Source organism: Gouania willdenowi, chromosome 7, assembly GCF_900634775.1.
Source record: "Gouania willdenowi chromosome 7, fGouWil2.1, whole genome shotgun sequence".
Lineage (NCBI taxonomy): Eukaryota > Metazoa > Chordata > Actinopteri > Blenniiformes > Gobiesocidae > Gouania > Gouania willdenowi.
In genome coordinates, this window is record NC_041050.1 from 24,212,196 (window position 1) to 24,231,688 (window position 19,493).

Consider the following 19,493-nt stretch of genomic DNA (forward strand, 5'->3'; position numbering starts at 1 on the left):
AACTAAAACAGTCTACGTGTACTATTAGTGAGACATTATAATTGTACTAGTAAAGAAAAATGTGTTTACAGTACTAGTAAAGGTTTTTTTTTTTTCCAGTGAAAATCCGTAGTTACTTGTGACACTTTTTACTTCACTTGTCAAGTTTAATAAATAATTTTTTTTAAGGACCCTCTCATCATCTTCATGTCAAGTAAACACAATTCACTGCATTTGTAGCTTATGTTTATAACATAAAATATGTTTGATCAAGTAGCAAAAAACTTAATATGTGCACATTCATTAAAGAAAAAAAGTATCGTTTTCTTTTTGCTTGATTTTATATCCATTGAACCATTCATTTAACTGCAGTGCTTCATGTCCAGTATCATACACTGTACACTTGTTTTAGTGCTGCAATGGTCCACTTTTACACTTTGTAACAATATGACATGAGTAATACTGCTTTTATTATTAATATAATTTGACGGACCCCAGTTTGAGAAGCAGTGATTTAAAGGGAGAGCGAATGTTGCAGAGTTTACTGGTAAAGTGAAAGAGACGAGGTGGAGATGTTTGGTCATGATGGAGAGATGATAAACAAAGAGAGAATAAAGCAAGAAAAGGATGATTACATAGGACACTCAGTGAAGGGGGAGGGGATGGAACCAAAAACAACATGAAACCTGACCTGAGTGTGTGTATGTGTGTGTGTGTGTTCACAAGCCCCAAATAACCGTTGAAGATAAAAGCACAACTTATGGAAATGTACTTTTATTCATTTCAAACACACGTGTTCTCCTCGGAGGGAGGGGCGGGGCTTCACAATGGTAGAGGGGAACACTTTACCACCTGACGCTCGAGCTGTGTGTGCACTGCGCGCGCGCTCGGAATGTGCGCCCCACGCGGCTCAGGCTGTGGCTCCAGCGGATAGTCCAAGTTCAGCTGCTCTCCCCGGTACCGTGAACCGCGAGGGAGGCTCCCCGGCACCGGGAGGTGAGTCAGGTCGTGCGCTGGGAAAGAACTGTCTGTCTGTCTGTCTGTCTGTCTGTCTGTCTGTCTGTGTGTGTGTGTGTGTGTGTGTGTGTGTGTGTGTGTGTGTGTGTGTGTAACCGTAGAGTGCCTCATTAATGATAGAGGACAACTGGAAGTTAGGCCGGTTTTAAGCAGCTTCTCTGCTCAGAATGGACCCAGAACATCATGAACTCTGCTTATCAAATGTTCCAAATGAACTCACTCAACTGAAAAGAAAGCGATTTTAAAAAATACATTTCAATAAATTACCAAATGTAACTTTCTGCTGTTAACTTTATTTGTAGGTTAAAAATTGTGCATGGGAAAACGAGTCCAAACCCAAAGCTTCACTACCAGTGGCGGCTGGTGCATTTTTCTCCAGAAGGGGCTACAACTCCAAAATAGATATACACCACAAACAGGGTTTGTGTGGCTTTCAACAAATAAGGGAAATTACAGTTATAGAACCACATTTATTTCCACAGAACCCATAAACAAGCAAAATGTAAAACATAACAGTGGTTCTCAAACTTTATTTGGCTCAATGTCCAACTACCACATTTTGCTCAGAATACTGTAAAAAAAAAAAAAAAAAAGATTATAATGATGGAATGAATATGTGATAACACACATTTTAAAGAATCTCATTTTGTAAATAAGTGGAAAGAAACAGTATTTAGTGCTACCTGGTCCTGCAAAGATTTATTTAGTTTTTATCATTTATGGTCATCTCCCTCCTGATGTGGGACCAAGAGAATGATCCTTGTTTTATCAGTTCATGTTCTAATGAAGACCATCTCTATCATCATTTTGTGTGTTTCGTTTTTGTGTGGTTGGCATTATTCAAATTATTCTCTGTGTGTTTTTGGTGTTGTTTGGTTGTCTTATGTCATTTTATATGTTTCTCTGTTATGTTTGTGTAATTTGTAGTGATCTTGTGTGTTGCTGGTAATAGTAAGTATTTTTCTCTCTTAGTGTGTGTTTTTTGCTGTCATTTTGCGTATTTTGTTGTTGGTTGTCTGTTTTAATTATTCAGTATATTTTTCTCTTATTTGGTGTTTTCTTGTCTTTTTATGAATTACTGGTCATATTTAGTATTATTATAATTTTTAACTAAAAGTAAACATAAAACCTCATATTTTTCATGCTTTCATTTGTTAATTTTACTTCTTCTCTCTCTTTCTCTCTCAAGTACCCCCTGTAGTGCCATCGCGTACCCCGTACCATAATTTGAGAAACTCTGGTATATACAATAGAGTGAGTGTGTGTCAGGGTTATTGTACTTAAAATTTAATTTATTTAGTTTTTTGTTTCTTTTATTTAGTTTTTCAGATTTAACCTATTTTTGTTTTAGTTTTAGTTAGTTTAACAAGTAATTAAATACAAACGGGGGTGACAAAAGAAGTGGTAAATGAATATACATTTAAGACCTGACAATACATAGTTTAAGACCTAGTTTACGAAATATGGACATATTCAAGATTTGAAATGATCAAATTTAGTTTGTTCATGTTTCTTTGCCTTCTCTGAAAGTGCTTTAAATGGGTCGTAGCTGTCTTCATCCATGCTGAGTCAGCAGGTAGGCAGTGAAAGCAGAATTATTTAATTTCTCTTTCTTCATTTTGATTCTCCTTCTAACGTCCCACGGTTTCATCTAAGCCACTTTATGACGGACCACTGTGAAGTCAGCCCCTCCCTTGGCGGGAGGGGGGTGTTGTATAAATGATCGGCTGCATTCAACTCTGCACAGACGCAGAGTGACTCTGGACGTAGCTTACCAGCGCCCAGATACACTCCATTGGATTATATTGAAGAGGAGTTTACTGCGCATGCACAACTTTTACCAAGAGTGGACGGTAAAGATTTTTGTGCCTCAAGGAGGAAACATGTCACCAATCAGACACAGATGAACTAAAAAACTTTACACATAATCATTATCTATATAATATTCATTCTGATTATCTAAATACTAGGGATGCACCGAATATTCGGCCACGGAATATATTTGGCCGAATATTGCAAGAAAAAGCAACATTAGGTCTTCGGTTTAGTGAGTTAAAAGCAAGGCTGAAGCATTAGCACATAGTGCTAGCAGCTGATGTGTGTTAACCATGGGCCCGTGGCTCCAAGCAGTGACTCCCAACATTATCGGCAGCAGAAAAAGTAGTGCAGTTTGGGCGTCCAGTAGTGCAGTTTAGTGCAGTTTCTATATTAAACTGCAGTGTTGTTTTAGCTGTTGGATTGCATCCCTACTAAATACAGATATACATTTGTTTCGTAGTAATTTTAATTAATTATTAATTTTTATTATTTTTTCATGTCTTAAACAAACGTGGTGAGTGGTCAGGCGGTGCCCTAGCGCCCTCTATTGGCCAGCCGCCACTGTTTACTAGTATAGAAGGTTTTCACCTGTGTAACTTTTCTTGCGTGAATCTGCGCTGCTTTTTTGCGAGATGTCTGTAGCAAAACAGATTTGTGTTTATACAAATGCCGACTCTCTGAGTTATATGACCGAAACAGTCATTGTTCTGGACTGTAAAGTCAGCATGCTGAAATTTTTCTCCACAGATTGTTTAAAAAAGCTTGTTAGAGTAATTTCTGAACAAAAAGAGTCATGGAGAGTGCTTCTCCTTGTTTAAGTTCAGTTATATATCGTTCGAATATACTGGATAAGAGTGTAAATCTTTTACCATTATTGGACGATATTTGCCAAAAAATCTGATATCGGTTGACATCAGTATCAGATAATTATTATTGTGTCTTTTTCATTCCTAATGTTCAATAAATATTATTTTGCATGAATGGTGCCTATTAGTGGAATACATACAATTGAAAGTAGAAATAACCTGTTATTTCCACACACACACACATATATATATAAACACAAAGTATATATATATATATTAGGCTGGTCCAAAACATTTTTTTTTAGATTTTGTACATTAGAACCCAGCTTTTGGTTCCATATTGTCAAATTATTGAATCTATATTTAGAGGTTGCACAAGACACTTGAAAATTGCTGCATACTATAACATAGCGAGCCAAATTAAAAAAAAAGGCATAGCATATTGGAATAATTTCTGGTTTTGTTCTGCAAAAACAAACTGAAAATTACATCAAAAGTTTATTTGAAAGTCCAGCAAGTCCTGTGGCTTTGTTGACATGTGCTGGAGGAATTCTTAAGAATGTTTGTGTCAGATCCAGAGTTTCAAAGAAACGCATCGTGCCAATGGTGGTGACAAAGTCACTGATCTGCTTCCTTTCATAATCTTCTCGATTAAGGGTATCACAATGCTTTGGTGGAATCTATAAACTATATGCTCTGTTATATATCAATTTCCAAGAAACTTTGAGCAGCTTGTGCAACCTCTAAAAACCCTCTCCTTTTTCTTCCAAATTTCTTCCTAAATCATCCATGTAGATAATTGCGCATTGTTTATTTTTAAAGATTTCTAATCATAGTCATTTGTAAATATTAGTTTTAATAGATAAACATGTGATTAGGGTCACACATTTCCAGTAGATTTTCACAGGAACTTAATCTCTGGGCATTGCAAATAATCAAAAAAAAAAAAAAAATTTCCCATGAGAATTATTTATTTAAATTAACCAGAAATTTGTAGTAATTCAAAATATGTGTATCATATATACAAACATGAATATAATGCAAAATTGAAAAACATAGCGTTTCAACTGATTTATTTGTAAGTAGAAGTTTACAATCAAGTTTTGTAATCATCTTGTTTTGGGTTTTTTTTGGAATTGCAGAAAGTAATACGATCTTAATTTAAAATGTCAAAAATTGGGTTTTCAACTTGCTAACCTTTATAACCATAAATCTCAGCAGCAAAAACATTACAGTTGTTTTAACTTAAACTTTCTGATTGAACTTTACAATGAATTCTTTCACCAAAAAAACAAACGCATCAATATTATGTAAAATATTACTCGTCTGCCTGACTCGTTCGATAAAATGACCCCTGTGTAAAACAACAAAGTCTTGTTCAAACCCTTTCAGGCCTCTGCTTCTTCTTCTAAAGTATTTAAAGCACCCAGCCCCTCGAGTGGAGGGCCCAGAGAGCTCCCGCCTGAGACCCCAGCAGAGGAGCCAAGGCCCACACCCAGCAGACGCCCGCCGGCGGGTCCAGCGCCAGCAGGGACCGGACCCCAGGCCAGAAGGACCCGGAATAGAAGCAGCACTGGCAGCAGCCCACCCAGGGACGACGACCACTTCCCCAGCTGCCTAGGGCCCCAGGCGCACTGACAGACCACCCCAGATCACCTTTTATTGATGCCGCCCGCGGGATGAGCCTTAATTATTGTTAAAGTCACGCGCGCAGTCCTTTTGAGACTCTGTCAGCTTTTGTTTGCAGCATTAAGAGCAGCTTATTCACAAATTAATTCCTGACAAGGTGTTTCCTGATTGGATTTGTTGCACAGTGTGTTTTTGTGTGTCTCAGGAGATGCGGTGTGTTCTAAAGAAGAGGAATGTTGTTCTTGGAGGGCTGTTCCTCCTTGGTGGATTCTTCGTCACTAGTCTGTTCAACCTCCTCATAAGTGTAAAGACGCGCCTCTTGAGGAACCTAAAACATGCAGGCTTTGTGTGAAGAACTGATGAGTGAACAGCTTCTCGTTTGTTTTGCAGGCCTTGGGACCGTCACCAGAAGCTGCTCCATTAGAGTTCTCCTGGGAGGGAAATCGGCCCATCAGTCTGGAATCATGGGTGGAACAAGGACAGTTTCTACCGCTCAACGTCTCCTATCAGCTGCTTGCAGGAACCCCAGCCTCCCAGCAGAGTGAGCACATTCCGGGCTTTGTAGACGTTCAAAATCAAAGAGGCATAATTTCATAAAAATGTCTTGTCAAATCCCAGATTTGTAGCAAATGCAAGAATGATAAACTCCGAAATGTGTGCAGATTGTTGCTGCTTTGTGAAATGCTAACATGTGATCAATCAACCCCACGCCTTTAGGATTGGGTCTGTCAAACAAGAAAAATAACACAAACATTGTATTGAGCACATTTGCAACATTTCAAATTTTGCTCGTGGTCACTGTTCTCGGTAGTGGTGCAAAGGATCAAAAAACTCACGGTTTGGTTTGTATCACGGTTTTGAGTCACTGATCGGATCAGCAGAAGAAGAAAAAAAGAATACCAATAACGTTGCTGTCCATTTATTTTGTAAAACATTTTTCTGCTCATTAAATACAAACAACATTTAACTTGAGGTGTCAATCCAATGCTTAAATAAAATTTTGAATCATATAAAAACAAATTAAAGTGCAATATAAGGTATGACACCTTCTTTTTTTAAACATGGAGAGTGAAATAGAAACTAGCCTATGCCCACATCATCAAAAAAGAAAGAAAAGAAAGCGGAGAGTTTATAAATTCAAATTCTTACAAGAGTCAAGGATGGCCATCTGGACTAGAGCCAATATTTATTCAATAAGAGCTTTAAAAGACATGGATGGATGGAGGCATAAACATGACAACATTCACATGGACTTATTATGCACACACACACACAGCATTTCCTCTCTCTCTCTCTCTCTCTCTCTCTCTGTGTGTGTGTCTCTCTTCAACTCTCACTCAATCACACACAGATACACGACCAGGAGCGCGTACCAAACATACGCGGGTCAGTCGCACACACGGACTACGCAAACGGAACAGGCTTCATCGAGGCATTACTAATGATGCGCAAATCATAAAAACTAAACCAATCTGCGAACTGTGGATAGATATCCATGCGAATCACGGATCAATGATGCTCCGTTGCACCAGTAGTCCTTGGCTATGCTGCGTTTCCACACCATCTTTCATTAATGGCAGATTATTTGTGCGCGCACAAAATTTGGTGGCTCTGATTTTCAGTTTCAAAATATCCAGAAATCTATTTGAGAGTTTACACATTCCGTTTTCTTGTCAGATTGATACGAGTTGGCTCCCTCGTCTTGGATCAGTGACAACCCGGAGAGTCTTCTGTCTATTGCGTATCCTGATATGGTCAACTACCTGGTTTTAACCCTAACCCTATCTGGGTCATCCTTGGGAAGGCTTCTGATTGGACAGAGGGTGACCGTGACATGTCAACGTCTATAGGGAAAATATTTTCACTTTTATTTTGATTGTTGTTTTGAAGCAGCAGCTCGACAACAACACACTTTTACTTTTCACATTTCACTTTTGTCCACTGAGGAAGAGAAGGGAGTCAGATGACCGTACTCAACCCTAATCAAAGCTAGTGGTTAATGCAACACCTGCTCTGCCTTCATTCCACAAGATTTTGAGTAAAAGGATAATGTTTTACTTTAACATGACCCGCACGTCATTAGTGAAGCTCTGTGTCGTGGCGCAGGCTTCATGTTCCCCGATGAAGCCTGTTCTGGTTGCCGATGTCCGTGTGACAACTAGGACTCGCTCAGCCGACCTTCATGTGTTCTTTATTGAATCATCTTCATATCAGGAGTTTCAGGAACTCTTTCTTAGACGATGTTTGTTGGCACTGTGTGTTTCAGGGTATTTAACTATTGGCATGTCATCTGTGAAGAGGAAGAAGGGCAGCTACCTCATCCCCACCCTGGAGTCCGTGTTCTCCCAGTCGTCTCCTCAGGAGCTCTCGTCTCTGCAGGTGGTTGTGCTGCTCGCTGACTTCGACCTCAGCTGGATAATGGACACAGTGAAGAGAATCAAAGAGGGCTTCAGCTCAGAGCTGGACCAGGGCCAGCTTTTGATCATTCACGTCCCTCAGGTTTGGTACCCCCCCGTCACAGGTGAGCTCCACTCCGGTGCATGCTGATTGGTTCCTGTCTGTGTGTCATGTTTGTGACTTCCTGTTTAAGGCCTGAAGAGGAATTACAACGACGCTTCGGATCGTGTGACCTTCCGTTCCAAGCAGAACTTGGATTACTCCTTCTTGACGCTGTACAGTGCCGGTCTGGGTCGGTACTATCTCCAACTGGAGGACGACGTCTCCTCTGCGAAGAACTTTTTCACCTCCATCAAGACTCGCATAGAAGAACAGGAAGCAAAAAAGAGCACTTGGGCGACGCTGGAGTTCTCCAGCCTTGGATATATTGGGAAACTCTACAAGTCCGCCCACCTCCCCCTTCTTTCCCGCTTCCTTTTCCTCTTCTACCAGGAGATGCCCTGTGATTGGTTAATGACTCATTTCAGAGAGTTGATGACTCAGAGAGAGCAGATCCTTTTCAAACCTTCACTGTTCCAACACATGGGGACATTCTCCTCGTTCAAGGGGACGTACAACAAACTCAAGGACAAGAACTTTGAGGAAAGCCTTTACACCAACCCCTCGGCGAAGGTTTACTCCGACATGTCTACCTACCAAAAACATTTTCCTCAACTGGCCTGGGATTCTGGGGAGGGCTTCTTTTGGGGACGATCTCCGGAGAAAGGGAACTATCTGACGGTTGTTTTCACAGAGCCCGTTGTAGTGACGGAGATACTCGTAGAAACGGGCTCAGGGAAGAAGGACCTGCTGGAGTCTGCTCAGGTGGAGCTGGGCCAGGATGTACTCACTAAAGAAGAAGAGAGCTGTAAGAGCTTTTATTCACTGGGACCGTTTAAAAACGGGAAGTTTGAAATGTACAATATCGATGCAAAGTACAGCTCTGTCTCATCATGTCTGAGGATACAAGTCACTGCTCCACAGAAGGACTGGGTGGTTATTCACAAGATTCGGGTCAAGACAAAGACAAAGAATACTTAACTCCTTAAATCTGTGCCTTATATTTTACTGTCTTTTATGATTCAGTTAGAAAAATAATTTTATAAATTCACTATTTGTTTTTTGTTGTACCTTTTGTAAGACTGGAAACTTCTGCAAAAAATGTGATTGTTGTGTAAACTCAGGATGTTTTTTTCTTAATGAAGATTAAAAGATTAAGGATCTTCATGTTCAGGGAATTTTTATTGTTTCATAATAAAGAGTGATGAAGGACTAACTTGGATGAAACTGGTTTGTTCACAAATGTAAGGTTTTCTGACAAAAAGCTGCCATTTGCTGTGAACAGGTGGATATGAACTTTATGAAGATGTGATTTAAAATGTGAAAGTTACAGGCCAAAATGTCACGCCCACTTTGACCAATCGTGATTAACTTAGAGATACGGTCCCAGGAGTGACCAGTGGCCATACCCACCAAATTCGGTTAAATTTGGTCGTGCCATTTAGGAGATAATAATTTCTCATATTTGCAGTGCCCCCTAGAGGCCTAAATTATTCAAATTTGGCTCATACATATTTTGACGAGATATGCAACAGTTATCCATTTTTATAGATTGCTAGAAAACTGTACTCGGTAATTATTCATGCATATTTTGAGCAAACAAAATTATTTTAACTTTAGATCAGGTCTAACTGAAGACTCTGTGCCAAGTTTCATGCTGATTACACAAAACCCTAAGAAGGAATTTGAAAAGTAGGTTTTTGATGTGGAATGACTTACAAAGAGCAATATGCTGTGGGAGTGGGGGTGGCCTATGTCAGAAGATGCGACTCTATGTAGGGAACACGTTTTACGTTTCTAAACTTGGCACAAAATAAAACAATCTGTTTGGCAGATTATTTCTTTGCCGTAACTAGTCTTCTGGCAGTATATCTCAACCCGTCAAGTGAGGATGTTTAACGTCCATCCATCCATCCATTTTCATACCCGCTTATTCCCGTTTAACAGGGTCGCGGGGGTCTGCCGGTGCCAATCTCCGGCTCTCATAGGGCGCTGGGCGGGGGTACACCCTGGACAGGGCGCCAGTCCATCACAGGGCAACACAGACACAGACAACCATTCACTCTCTCATTCACTCCTATGGGCAATTTAGAGACTCCAGTCAACCTTACAGTCAATCAATCTCAATCAATCAATCAATCTTTATTTGTATAGCGCCAAATCATAACCAATGGTATCTCAAGACACTTTACAGTAGAGCAGTCTTAAGGACGGACTCTTCATTTTATGGATACACACATATGCATATATACGTATATACACATACATATGTATCCCACACCCAACATGAATTCATCATGGCGGCAAGGAAAACCAGCAGGAACCTTGTGTGGATCCCATTCCTATGATGAACAGCCATCCACGTTATGCTGTGTTGGGTGTGTGCAGAGGAGAGGGTGGAGACAGAGCCGCTGAGACTCTGTAACTCCACACTGAGGATCCCACGGACCTGCAAGACAAAAGCCAGAGGGAGTACAGGAGCAAACACACAAGGGAAGAAGCAGACATAGAGGGAGTGTTTGAAAGAGGAATGGGACCCTCTCCGGTCCCTCTCTAACCTAAATGACCTCTCTCTTAACGCCCTCTCCAACCGAGCATGCCAGACCCCCCGCCGGCAGTCTATGCCTATTGCATCTTAATTATGAGCTGGTTCCTAACTAAAAGCTTTACAGTCATGTTTTTGGATTGTGGGAGGAAGCCGGCGTACCCGGAGGAAACCCACGCAGCACGGGGAGAACATACAAACTCCACACAGAAAGGACCCAAGCCCACCCCAGGGCTTGAACCCAGGACCTTCTTGCTGTGGGGCGGACGTGCTAACCACTAATCCACCGTGCGCCTGATGTTTAATGTAAACTATTATTTTACAGTAGGATTTAGATTTCATAAAATATTTCTTTAGTAACGTACATATGGGTAAATGTGTAGAATAAATCCTGAGGTTTAGGCTGACGACTGACCAGCGTCTAGGCTGGAAATACATTTTTAAAAAGCCTTGATTATGGACGGGGCTCCTGGAGCAGTTAAGACACGCCCACTCTATACTATAAAATATATGAAGAACTTGACAGTCACTCTTACATTTTTACAGCAAAATACACCAAATTGAAAGAAACACTGACTAAAATGTCAAGTTGTACAAGAATCAATCAACGATACTTCATACCAAATAGATTTGTTTTTTAGTAGAGAAAAGTGGTTTAATTGCTCTTTAAAAATAAACTGGGGTTCCTAATCAATGAGGTGGACGTGAGGCTGAACGCTGCAGAGTGAGGAATGGAAAAAGTGCTGGGAGTGCAGATGGAACAACGCTCCATTGTCATGTGCACAGCGCTGCTGGACCTCATGACACTGGTCTGCTGACAGAACAATAGCACACTTTGGACGGACAGGAGGGGAACCACAACGGCAGCAGACGCCCCGCCACACACAAGTAGTATCAATTTACTTTAATCTCCTGACATGTTCCGACTGTCAAGTTCCAGTCTTCCTCAGAGGCGTCTGCTGATTGCTTTGATGTGTCCTTGTGAGGAATTTCATTTTTTCGAACCTCCATTTATGTGTTGAATTCTTAAAACACAGTCAGTACTACACACTTCAAAGAGAGGCGTTTTGGTGCACTCAGTTTAAAAACTGCCTTCTGCAATCACTTCCCTAGCATCAGAAGCTCCTGCTGGAGTCTGCTCAGGACCGAGAGTTGAGTCCCAGGCCTGAGGGATGGACACGTATGCAGATATGGACACATGTGCACACCCTGCTTCAGGGTCCTGGTGAGGCTCAGTGGGCGGGGGGCTGCTCTGAGACGGTGGACGAATCTTGAGGGTGGGGCCTCTCTGAAAGGTTTGAGAAATAAAGATCAATTTTTAATTTAATCAATCATTTTACTCATATTCAAACTGATCTAGAATCAGTATATTCATCTACAGAGGGGCAAAAAAGTATTTAGTCAGCCACCAATTGTGCAAGTATTCCCACTTAAAAAGACGAGAGAGGCCTGTAATTTTCATCACAGGTATACCTCAACTATGAGAGACAAAATGAGACAAAAAAATCCAGAAAATCACTTTGTAGGATTTTTAATGTATTTATTGGTAAATCCCTTGGTAAAATAAGTATTTGGTCACCGACAAACAAGCAAGATTTCTGGCTCTCACAGACCTGTAACTTCTTCTTTAAGAGGTTCCTCTGTCCTCCACTCATTACCTGTATTAATGGCACCTGTTTTAACTCATTATCAGTATAAAAGACACCTGTCCACAACCTCAAACAGTCACACTCCAAAATCCACTACGGCCAAGACCAAAGAGCTGTCAAAGGACACCAGAAACAAAATTGTAGACCCGCACCAGGCTGGGAAGACTGAATATTCAATAGGTGAGCAGCTTGGTGTGAAGAAATCAACTGTGGGAGCAATTATTAGAAAATGGAGGACATACAAGACCACTGATAATCTCCCTTGATCTGGGGCTCCACACAAGATCTCACCCCGTAGGGTCAAAATGATCACAAGAACGATGAGCAAAAATCCCAGAACCACGCTGGGGACCTAGTGAATGACCTGCAGAGAGCTGGGACCAAAGTAACAAAGGCTACCATCAGTAACACTACGCTGCCAGAGACTAAAATCCTGCAGTGCCAGACGTGTCCCACTGCTTAAGCCAGTACATGTCCTGGCCCGTCTGAAGTTTGCTAAAGAGCATTTGATGTGATCCAGAAGAGGATTGGGTGAATGTCATATGGCCAGATGAAACCAAATTAGAACTTTTTGGTAAAAACTCACCTCGTGTTTGGAGGAGAAAGAACACCAAACCTACTGTAAAGCATGAGGGTGGTAACATCATGCTTTGGGGCTGTTTCTCTGCAAAGAGACTAGGACGACTGATCTGTTTAATGGGGCCATTAAATTTTGAGTGAAAACTTCCTTCCATCAGCAAAGGCATTGAAGATGAAACGTGGCTGGGTCTTTCAGCACGACAATGATCCCAAACACACCACCCGGGCAACAAAGGAGTGGCTTTGTAAGAAGCATTTCAAGGTCCTGGAGTGGCATAACCAGTCTCCAGATCTCAACCCCATAGAAAATCTTTGGAGGGAGTTGAAAGTTCGTGTTGCCCAGCGGCAGCCCCAAAACATCACTGCTCTAGAGGAGATCTGCATGGAGGAATGGGCCAAAATACCAGCAACAGTGTGTGGAGACTTACAGAAAATGTTTGACCTCTGTCATTGCCAACAAAGGGAACATTACAAAGTATTGAGATGAACTTTTGTTATTGACTAAATACATATTTTCCACCATAATTTGCAAATAAATTTATCAAAAATCCTACAATGTGATTTTCTGAATTTTTTTTTCTCATTTTGTCTCATAGTTGAGGTATACCTATGATGAAAATTACAGACCTCGCTCATCTTTTGAAGTGAGAGAACTTGCACAATTGATGGCTGACTAAATACTTTTTTGCCCCACTGTAAATTTTGTATAATCTTCCATGGTGTAAGGTCTATTTTTGGTTAAATTTATAACTACTATTTTGTCAAAATCAGGTAAGTAATGTTTACATAGTCCTGCTAAAAGTCAAACAAATTAACGCTGGTGAAATATATGAGCTCCTTGATAGAGGTAATAATCTAAATTGCAACAGTCTTCACTTATGTTAAGCCTTGGATAATCACAGAAGGATGGTCACTGTGTATGTCACTGTTGCAAGGATGAGTTAAGGTGGAAAAAAGTAGCCCACCCACCCCAAAATAACCCCCAAATCATCAGGATGACACAAACAGGCTTGTTTGTCCAGCAGCGATGACGACTGCTTCACAGCCCTGAAAGCAGCCTATGTTACATCTGTACATAAAAGCAATGCTGATGTGGTTCATGCTACAGAGACACACAGTGGATATTTAGACCAACATGGTGAAGCAACTTTTTTCACAACGGAACCACAAAAAGCATTATAATAACGACCAATCTGAGGAATAACAAGAAACAAAGAGTTTTGTGTGTTTTTGTGGTCGTTTTGTATATTTTTCTGTTAGTTTCTTATTGATAGTCGTTTTGTGTATTTTCCTGTGATCTTGTACGTTTATGAAGTCCTATTGTGCATTTTGGTTTTATATTTGTATGTTTTTGTAGTGGTTTTGTCTTGTTATCCTTTTGTATGTTTATGTTGGGGTGGCAATTAAAAAATCCAATGTTAGAAAATTCAAATGATAAATTATGAGAAATTTCTTGAAGGATGAAACCAGCTTAGTTCCAATACAATCCAATGTATGTATAGATAGATACATACTTTATTCATAACATTAATGTATGTATTTGATGATGAATAATGATTAAAAAAAAGATACTTTTAAAGTACACAGATGTTTTTCCAGTGTACTGAGGACTTACCTGATAGTTACTTGGACTTCTGCTGCCCCCTACTGGTATTGTGCTGTGCTGACAGGAAAACCCCCAGGACTGGAGCCTGTTCAGACCCTCCTTAGATCTTGAGGTGGGGTTGATGTGATGACGTGTAATAGGAGAAGGTAGATCCCACGTCCCCCTGAAGTCTGTCTGTGCACTTTTACTCTGGTAGATGACAATCAGACCAGAGAGCAATGATAAGAGCAGAGGATGTACTTCATTCCATAAATTCAATATTGAAACACAGAAACTAGAAACAAGATGAATGATCACTTACAAACATTTATGTGTAAAGCCAATCAACACTTTCATGTCATGAATATTTGTCTTTGAACTTTGCACATGTTTTTTTAAAACGTCAAATTAGAACAGTCCAGATTTAAGATATGAATATGTTCTTTTTCATCAATATTAGCATGGCTAGACCTTCAAACAATGACTTTGTCTCCTGCAGTTGTAAAGACACGCTGGCAGAAGCCTTCACCAATGGTTTCACACTAAATCCTTCTAAAAGCAACAGCTCTGAGATGTTCTCACCTTCTTCTTCCCTGGGAGCAGATGACCTCGACCATCAGTAATGATGACAGTGGAACCGACCCGTGTTCTGGGTCTCTACAAACAATCACATAATAAACTTTGAACAGCAAGTAGGTCACACAAACTTATCAAATTAAGTGCTGCATAGATGACACTAGATGCAGCTGCATTTACCTGTTAAAAAACATTAGCGTACAAGAAAGAAAACCTATTTGATACTGTTAAAATCAAATGATTGCATAAAGTATTAGGACATTTTACATAGTACAGTAAAATGTTACAAATAAATACCAATTTACATTGGTAAATGTTGGTAAATGTTTGTATAAATGTTGGAGAATTATTTTAGAATCATATATTCACTTTATCTGAAAATTACAAAAGTATTGAAAAAAAAAAGAAGAATGGCGAACAAAGGTGCCCTTAAATAAATACTCTTATTAAACAGAACTGAACTCTGTAAAGGTAACTTCAATTGTGAAAAAATAAAGTAACTGCCCATGTCTAACTCAGAGACAGGCAACTTTTGTTACAGCGAGGGCCAAAAAAAAAAAAAAAAAAACGTGATTAAAAAATTATTGCAGGAAAGAACAACTGTTTTTGTTATTTTGTAGATTTCTTAGTTATGTTGTGCATTTCTGTTGTTATTTTCTGCACTTTTTAAGTGGGTCAGAAACTGGATGGATGGAGTTTTTAGTTATTTTGTGTATTTTGTTGCTGTTCTGTGTGTTTTATTGCTGTTTTATGTATTTTTGTCATTTTGTGTGTTTTAAGTTGTGTATTTTTTTGCCTTTTTGTTGTTTTGTGGTTTTGGAGTTGGATTGATTTCTACCTTTTTGTGTATTTTTGTAAATGGAGTTTTTGTGTTTTTGAAGTCATTTTGTGTATTTTTAGAGTCGTGTTGTGTGTTTATTTTGTGTGTACCTTGGATTTCTGCTCGGACACGCACCAGTTCTGCAGCCTGTGGGATGTGAAGGCGTTTTCAAACTGAGGAGAGAGGAAGGAAAGATGCTTCACGAGTCAAGACTAAAATTAAAAACACATGGATTTCCTGACAAAAGCCTCACCTGGTTTGCTGAGAAATTGAATGCCATCTTTCCCCGTCAGTGACTTGCAGGAGACTGGTTTTCGAGTTTGTTGTTCCGTTGCTTAGCAGCACTAAAATGTGACGTTACTTTTCGAGGCTTCGGAGCGTATGGCGAATAATCCAGGCTTCGCTATGGAAGCATCGAGGTTTGATGACGTATGCGTGACGTAATTCCAGGAAGTGGAAGTGGGGGTGCTCGTGGCGAGAGGGAGATTAAAAAAAAAAAAAAAAAAAGTTATTTTTTTTTCTCTTTATTTTTATTTTGGGTGAGGGGAGGAAACAATAACAAGTTAATAATAGGCAAATATGTGAGGGAAAGTAACAATATGTAAATGTATGTATATATATATATATATATATATATATATATATATATATATATATATATATATATATATATATATCTATATATATATATATATATATATATATAATATACCTATACAAAATAAAATTGAAAGAAGAGAGGGAAAAAGAGAAATAAATGATAATTATCAATAGTAATAAGTAAAAAAAAAAATGTAGCCAATTAAAAATAATTTGGGAAATGATTTTTACACACGTAGGCTATTAAGTGTATTTTGGACTTTAACTTCTGCTACTCGACGAAGGCGGCGGCATTTTCCTTTGCTCCCTCTCATCCCACCCATATCTGTCATTGCTGCTGCTTTTGTTTTGACTGGTCTTGTGAATCTAATAGGAGCCTCTCTTTGCATCTCATCCAAAACTGGAATTATGGAATTGATCAGTTGGTCTCTCAATGCAATCGATCAAATTTTATCAACAAAAAGATCAGGCAGTGGTAACTACTACTACTACAACAACAACTACTACTACTACTACTACAACTACAACTACTACTACTACTACTACAACTACAACTACAGCTACAACTACTACGACAACAACTACTACTACTACTACTACTACTACTACTACTACTACTACAACTACTACTACTACTACTACAACTACTACTACTACTACAACTACAACTACAACTACTACTACTACTACTACTACTACAACTACTACTACTACTACTACTACTACTACAACTACTACTACTACTACTACAACTACTACTACTACTACTACTACAACTACAACTACAACTACTACTACTACTACAACTACAACTACAGCTACAACTACAACTACTACTACAACAACTACTACTACTACTACTACTACTACTACAACTACAGCTACAACTCCAGCAATGTTCTTGGATGTGTTAGTACAACAACAAAAATCATAAATATGTCTAAGTTTATATCTCAATAATACATTTCTGTCTAAACAAATCAATAATAATGCATTGATAGCTTGCAGCTCTATTTATCTATTCTTATTTAGAGTAGTTCAAAGAGGCTAAGTCTTCTGTTTTTTTGAATTCGTTAAATGTTGGAGGTTTAAAAAATATTGTTAAACACAAGGCAATATTTTTTTATTTTGCAATGAGACTAAAGCTAATCTTATTTTTCTGCAAACATTCTAGCAAAGATGACAAAAACTTTTGGAAGCAGCAATGGGAAAATAATACTTTTTATTCACACGACACTTCTCACTCAGCAGGGGCGATGATTTTATTTTACAGGTTTACCGAAACAATAATTGATCATAAAAGTGACAAGAACGGTCATTGGTTAATAGTTGTCGTGGAGATGCTTGATTCTAAATGCATCTTAGTCAATATATATGGATACAATAACAGAGCTCTTAATAGGAATATGCTATCAAAACTAACTCAATATATGGGAGAATGGAGGGTAACATATGGTACTCATAACATAATACTGGGTGGTGATTTCAACACTGCCCCTGATTCGTGGCTTGACAGAAAACCTCCAAAAGGACAACAACCGGACTATAATAGTATCATAAGTGCTTTTTGTTTCAACAATAATTTGGTAGAGAAAATTCCAGGACACGTGATGCTTTTTTTTTTTTTTTAACACAATTTAAAACAATAGGAATAAATTATTAAATGAAGATAAACAGTTATTAGATGAAGATGTCACAATATCAGAGATTGAAATTGCTCTTAAACAAATGAAGAATGGAAATCACCCGGTATAGATGGCCTAACTATAGAGTTTTATAAAAGGTTTTGGCAGGACATTAAACAGCAATTATTTAATGCATATTTAGATCTTAATAATAATTGTCAATTATCCCCAACAATAAAAACTGGTCTCATAACTTTGTTGCCCAAACCTAATAAAGACTTGTTAAAACTCGACAACTGGAGACCTATAACATTACTCTGTAATGACTATAAAATAATTGCTCTTGTTTACACCAATAGGATGAAAAATGTCTTACACTCCTTAATAGACGAATTTCAGTCCGCTTTTATCAATGGCAGATTTATACAAAACAATTTAAGGCTAATTTTTGATATGATGGATTATCACACCCTTTTAAATTCAGAAAACTTATAGATTTTTTAAGGCCTTTTGAGTCCATTGAGCACAATTTCTTACTTAAATCATTCGATTTTTTTGATTTTGGTGACAAATTCTGTGAAATAATCAAAACGTTTTATGACAAAATCTTTAGTTATATTTCTCTACATGCCAGAATCACATCAAGAAATTATTCATACTTTGTACTCAATTAATGGCCTATAGTAAACAACAACAACAATTTAAAAAGAATAGAAATGAATGAAACTTTAAATTGAGGCAATTTGCAGACGATACCATAATCTTCCTAAAGGACAAATCAATCCTCAAAAAAGCTTTAGAAGCTATTTAAGTTTTCTCCAAAGCATCAGGCCTTTGCCTTAATCTGAAAAAGTGTGAATTACTTCCATTGTATGATTGCAAGGATACTGAATTAGAATCAATTCCTGTGAAAACCAAAATCAAATACTTGGGAATTCATCTGTCCACGGATGTCAAAACAAAAGAAGCAAAACAAATTTAATTACATAACTGAAGAAATTACAAAAAGTCTCAACTACTGGTTGACAAGGAACCATATATACAGTATTTGGTCGAAATTTACTGTCAAAATCAGAGGGCGTCTCTAAATTAGTTTATCCAAGTTACTCTCTTTATATTTCTCCACAAAATATAAGGAAAACAACATTGACTTTGAGTGGTTAGTGTCTTTAGAAATAATTGGATAAAATCTTTTCTTGCTCATCCTGATTCAATTTGGTATAATATCCCCAAAAAACATTTTCAAGTAGGGGGGTTTGAATTTCTTTTGAAATGTGATTTCGAAGTATCCAAACTGCCTTTGAAATTGTCTGAATACCATAAGCAAATTCTCCACTATTGGAAGATGGCATTTATCCATAACTTTACTCTACATGTCTTCACCTTGTGGAACAATAGAGATGTTACGTCTAATAAAGAAATATTATTAATTCAGAGCTGATACAAAAAGAGTATCATTTTTACCTAGTTAACCAAGGTCATTTTCTAAGTATCATGACTTTGCAGACTAAATTTAATATTCAGAATTCAGTCAGAGAGAACAATAAAGTTTGCAAAGCAATACTTGTTGCCTCACTAAATATAATTCAAAACTATTTGCAATATTCTAACAGACAAATATTTTTATCTAAATTACAATTGGATCAAATTTCTTTAAATGACAAAAAATTATCCAGCAGCAACAATTGTTAAAAAAATATTTTGGTTTTGGCCCTACGATGGACTGGCGCCCTGTCCAGGGTGTACCCCCGGCCAGCGCCCAATGAGAG

At 38.4% G+C, this 19,493-nt stretch overlaps 2 protein-coding genes across 3 annotated transcripts; one reads left to right on the forward strand and one right to left on the reverse strand.

Annotated features, from left to right (window-relative positions):
* Nucleotides 1-770: 770 nt before the first annotated feature.
* Nucleotides 771-8,955, forward strand: LOC114467393 (alpha-1,3-mannosyl-glycoprotein 4-beta-N-acetylglucosaminyltransferase C). Of its 2 annotated transcripts, none has more exons than XM_028453633.1 (5): nt 771-975; nt 5,435-5,553; nt 5,640-5,790; nt 7,516-7,770; nt 7,840-8,955. In XM_028453633.1, the coding sequence occupies exons 1-5, from the start codon at nt 807-809 to the stop codon at nt 8,724-8,726; spliced, it is 1,581 nt and encodes a 526-aa protein (XP_028309434.1). In that variant the 5' UTR covers nt 771-806; the 3' UTR covers nt 8,727-8,955. The 2 variants fall into 2 exon arrangements, with proteins under 2 accessions (XP_028309434.1, XP_028309435.1); XM_028453634.1 differs by having other exon boundaries at nt 838-975; nt 5,455-5,553.
* Nucleotides 8,956-10,919: 1,964 nt separating this feature from the next.
* On the reverse strand, nt 10,920-15,931 carry cfap126 (cilia and flagella associated protein 126). Its single transcript, XM_028453630.1, has 5 exons — nt 15,753-15,931; nt 15,610-15,672; nt 14,686-14,760; nt 14,134-14,313; nt 10,920-11,578 (listed from the first exon to the last, which is right to left on the reverse strand). The coding sequence occupies exons 1-5, from the start codon at nt 15,777-15,779 to the stop codon at nt 11,372-11,374; spliced, it is 552 nt and encodes a 183-aa protein (XP_028309431.1). The 5' UTR covers nt 15,780-15,931; the 3' UTR covers nt 10,920-11,371.
* Between the last annotated feature and the right edge of the window lie 3,562 nt (nt 15,932-19,493).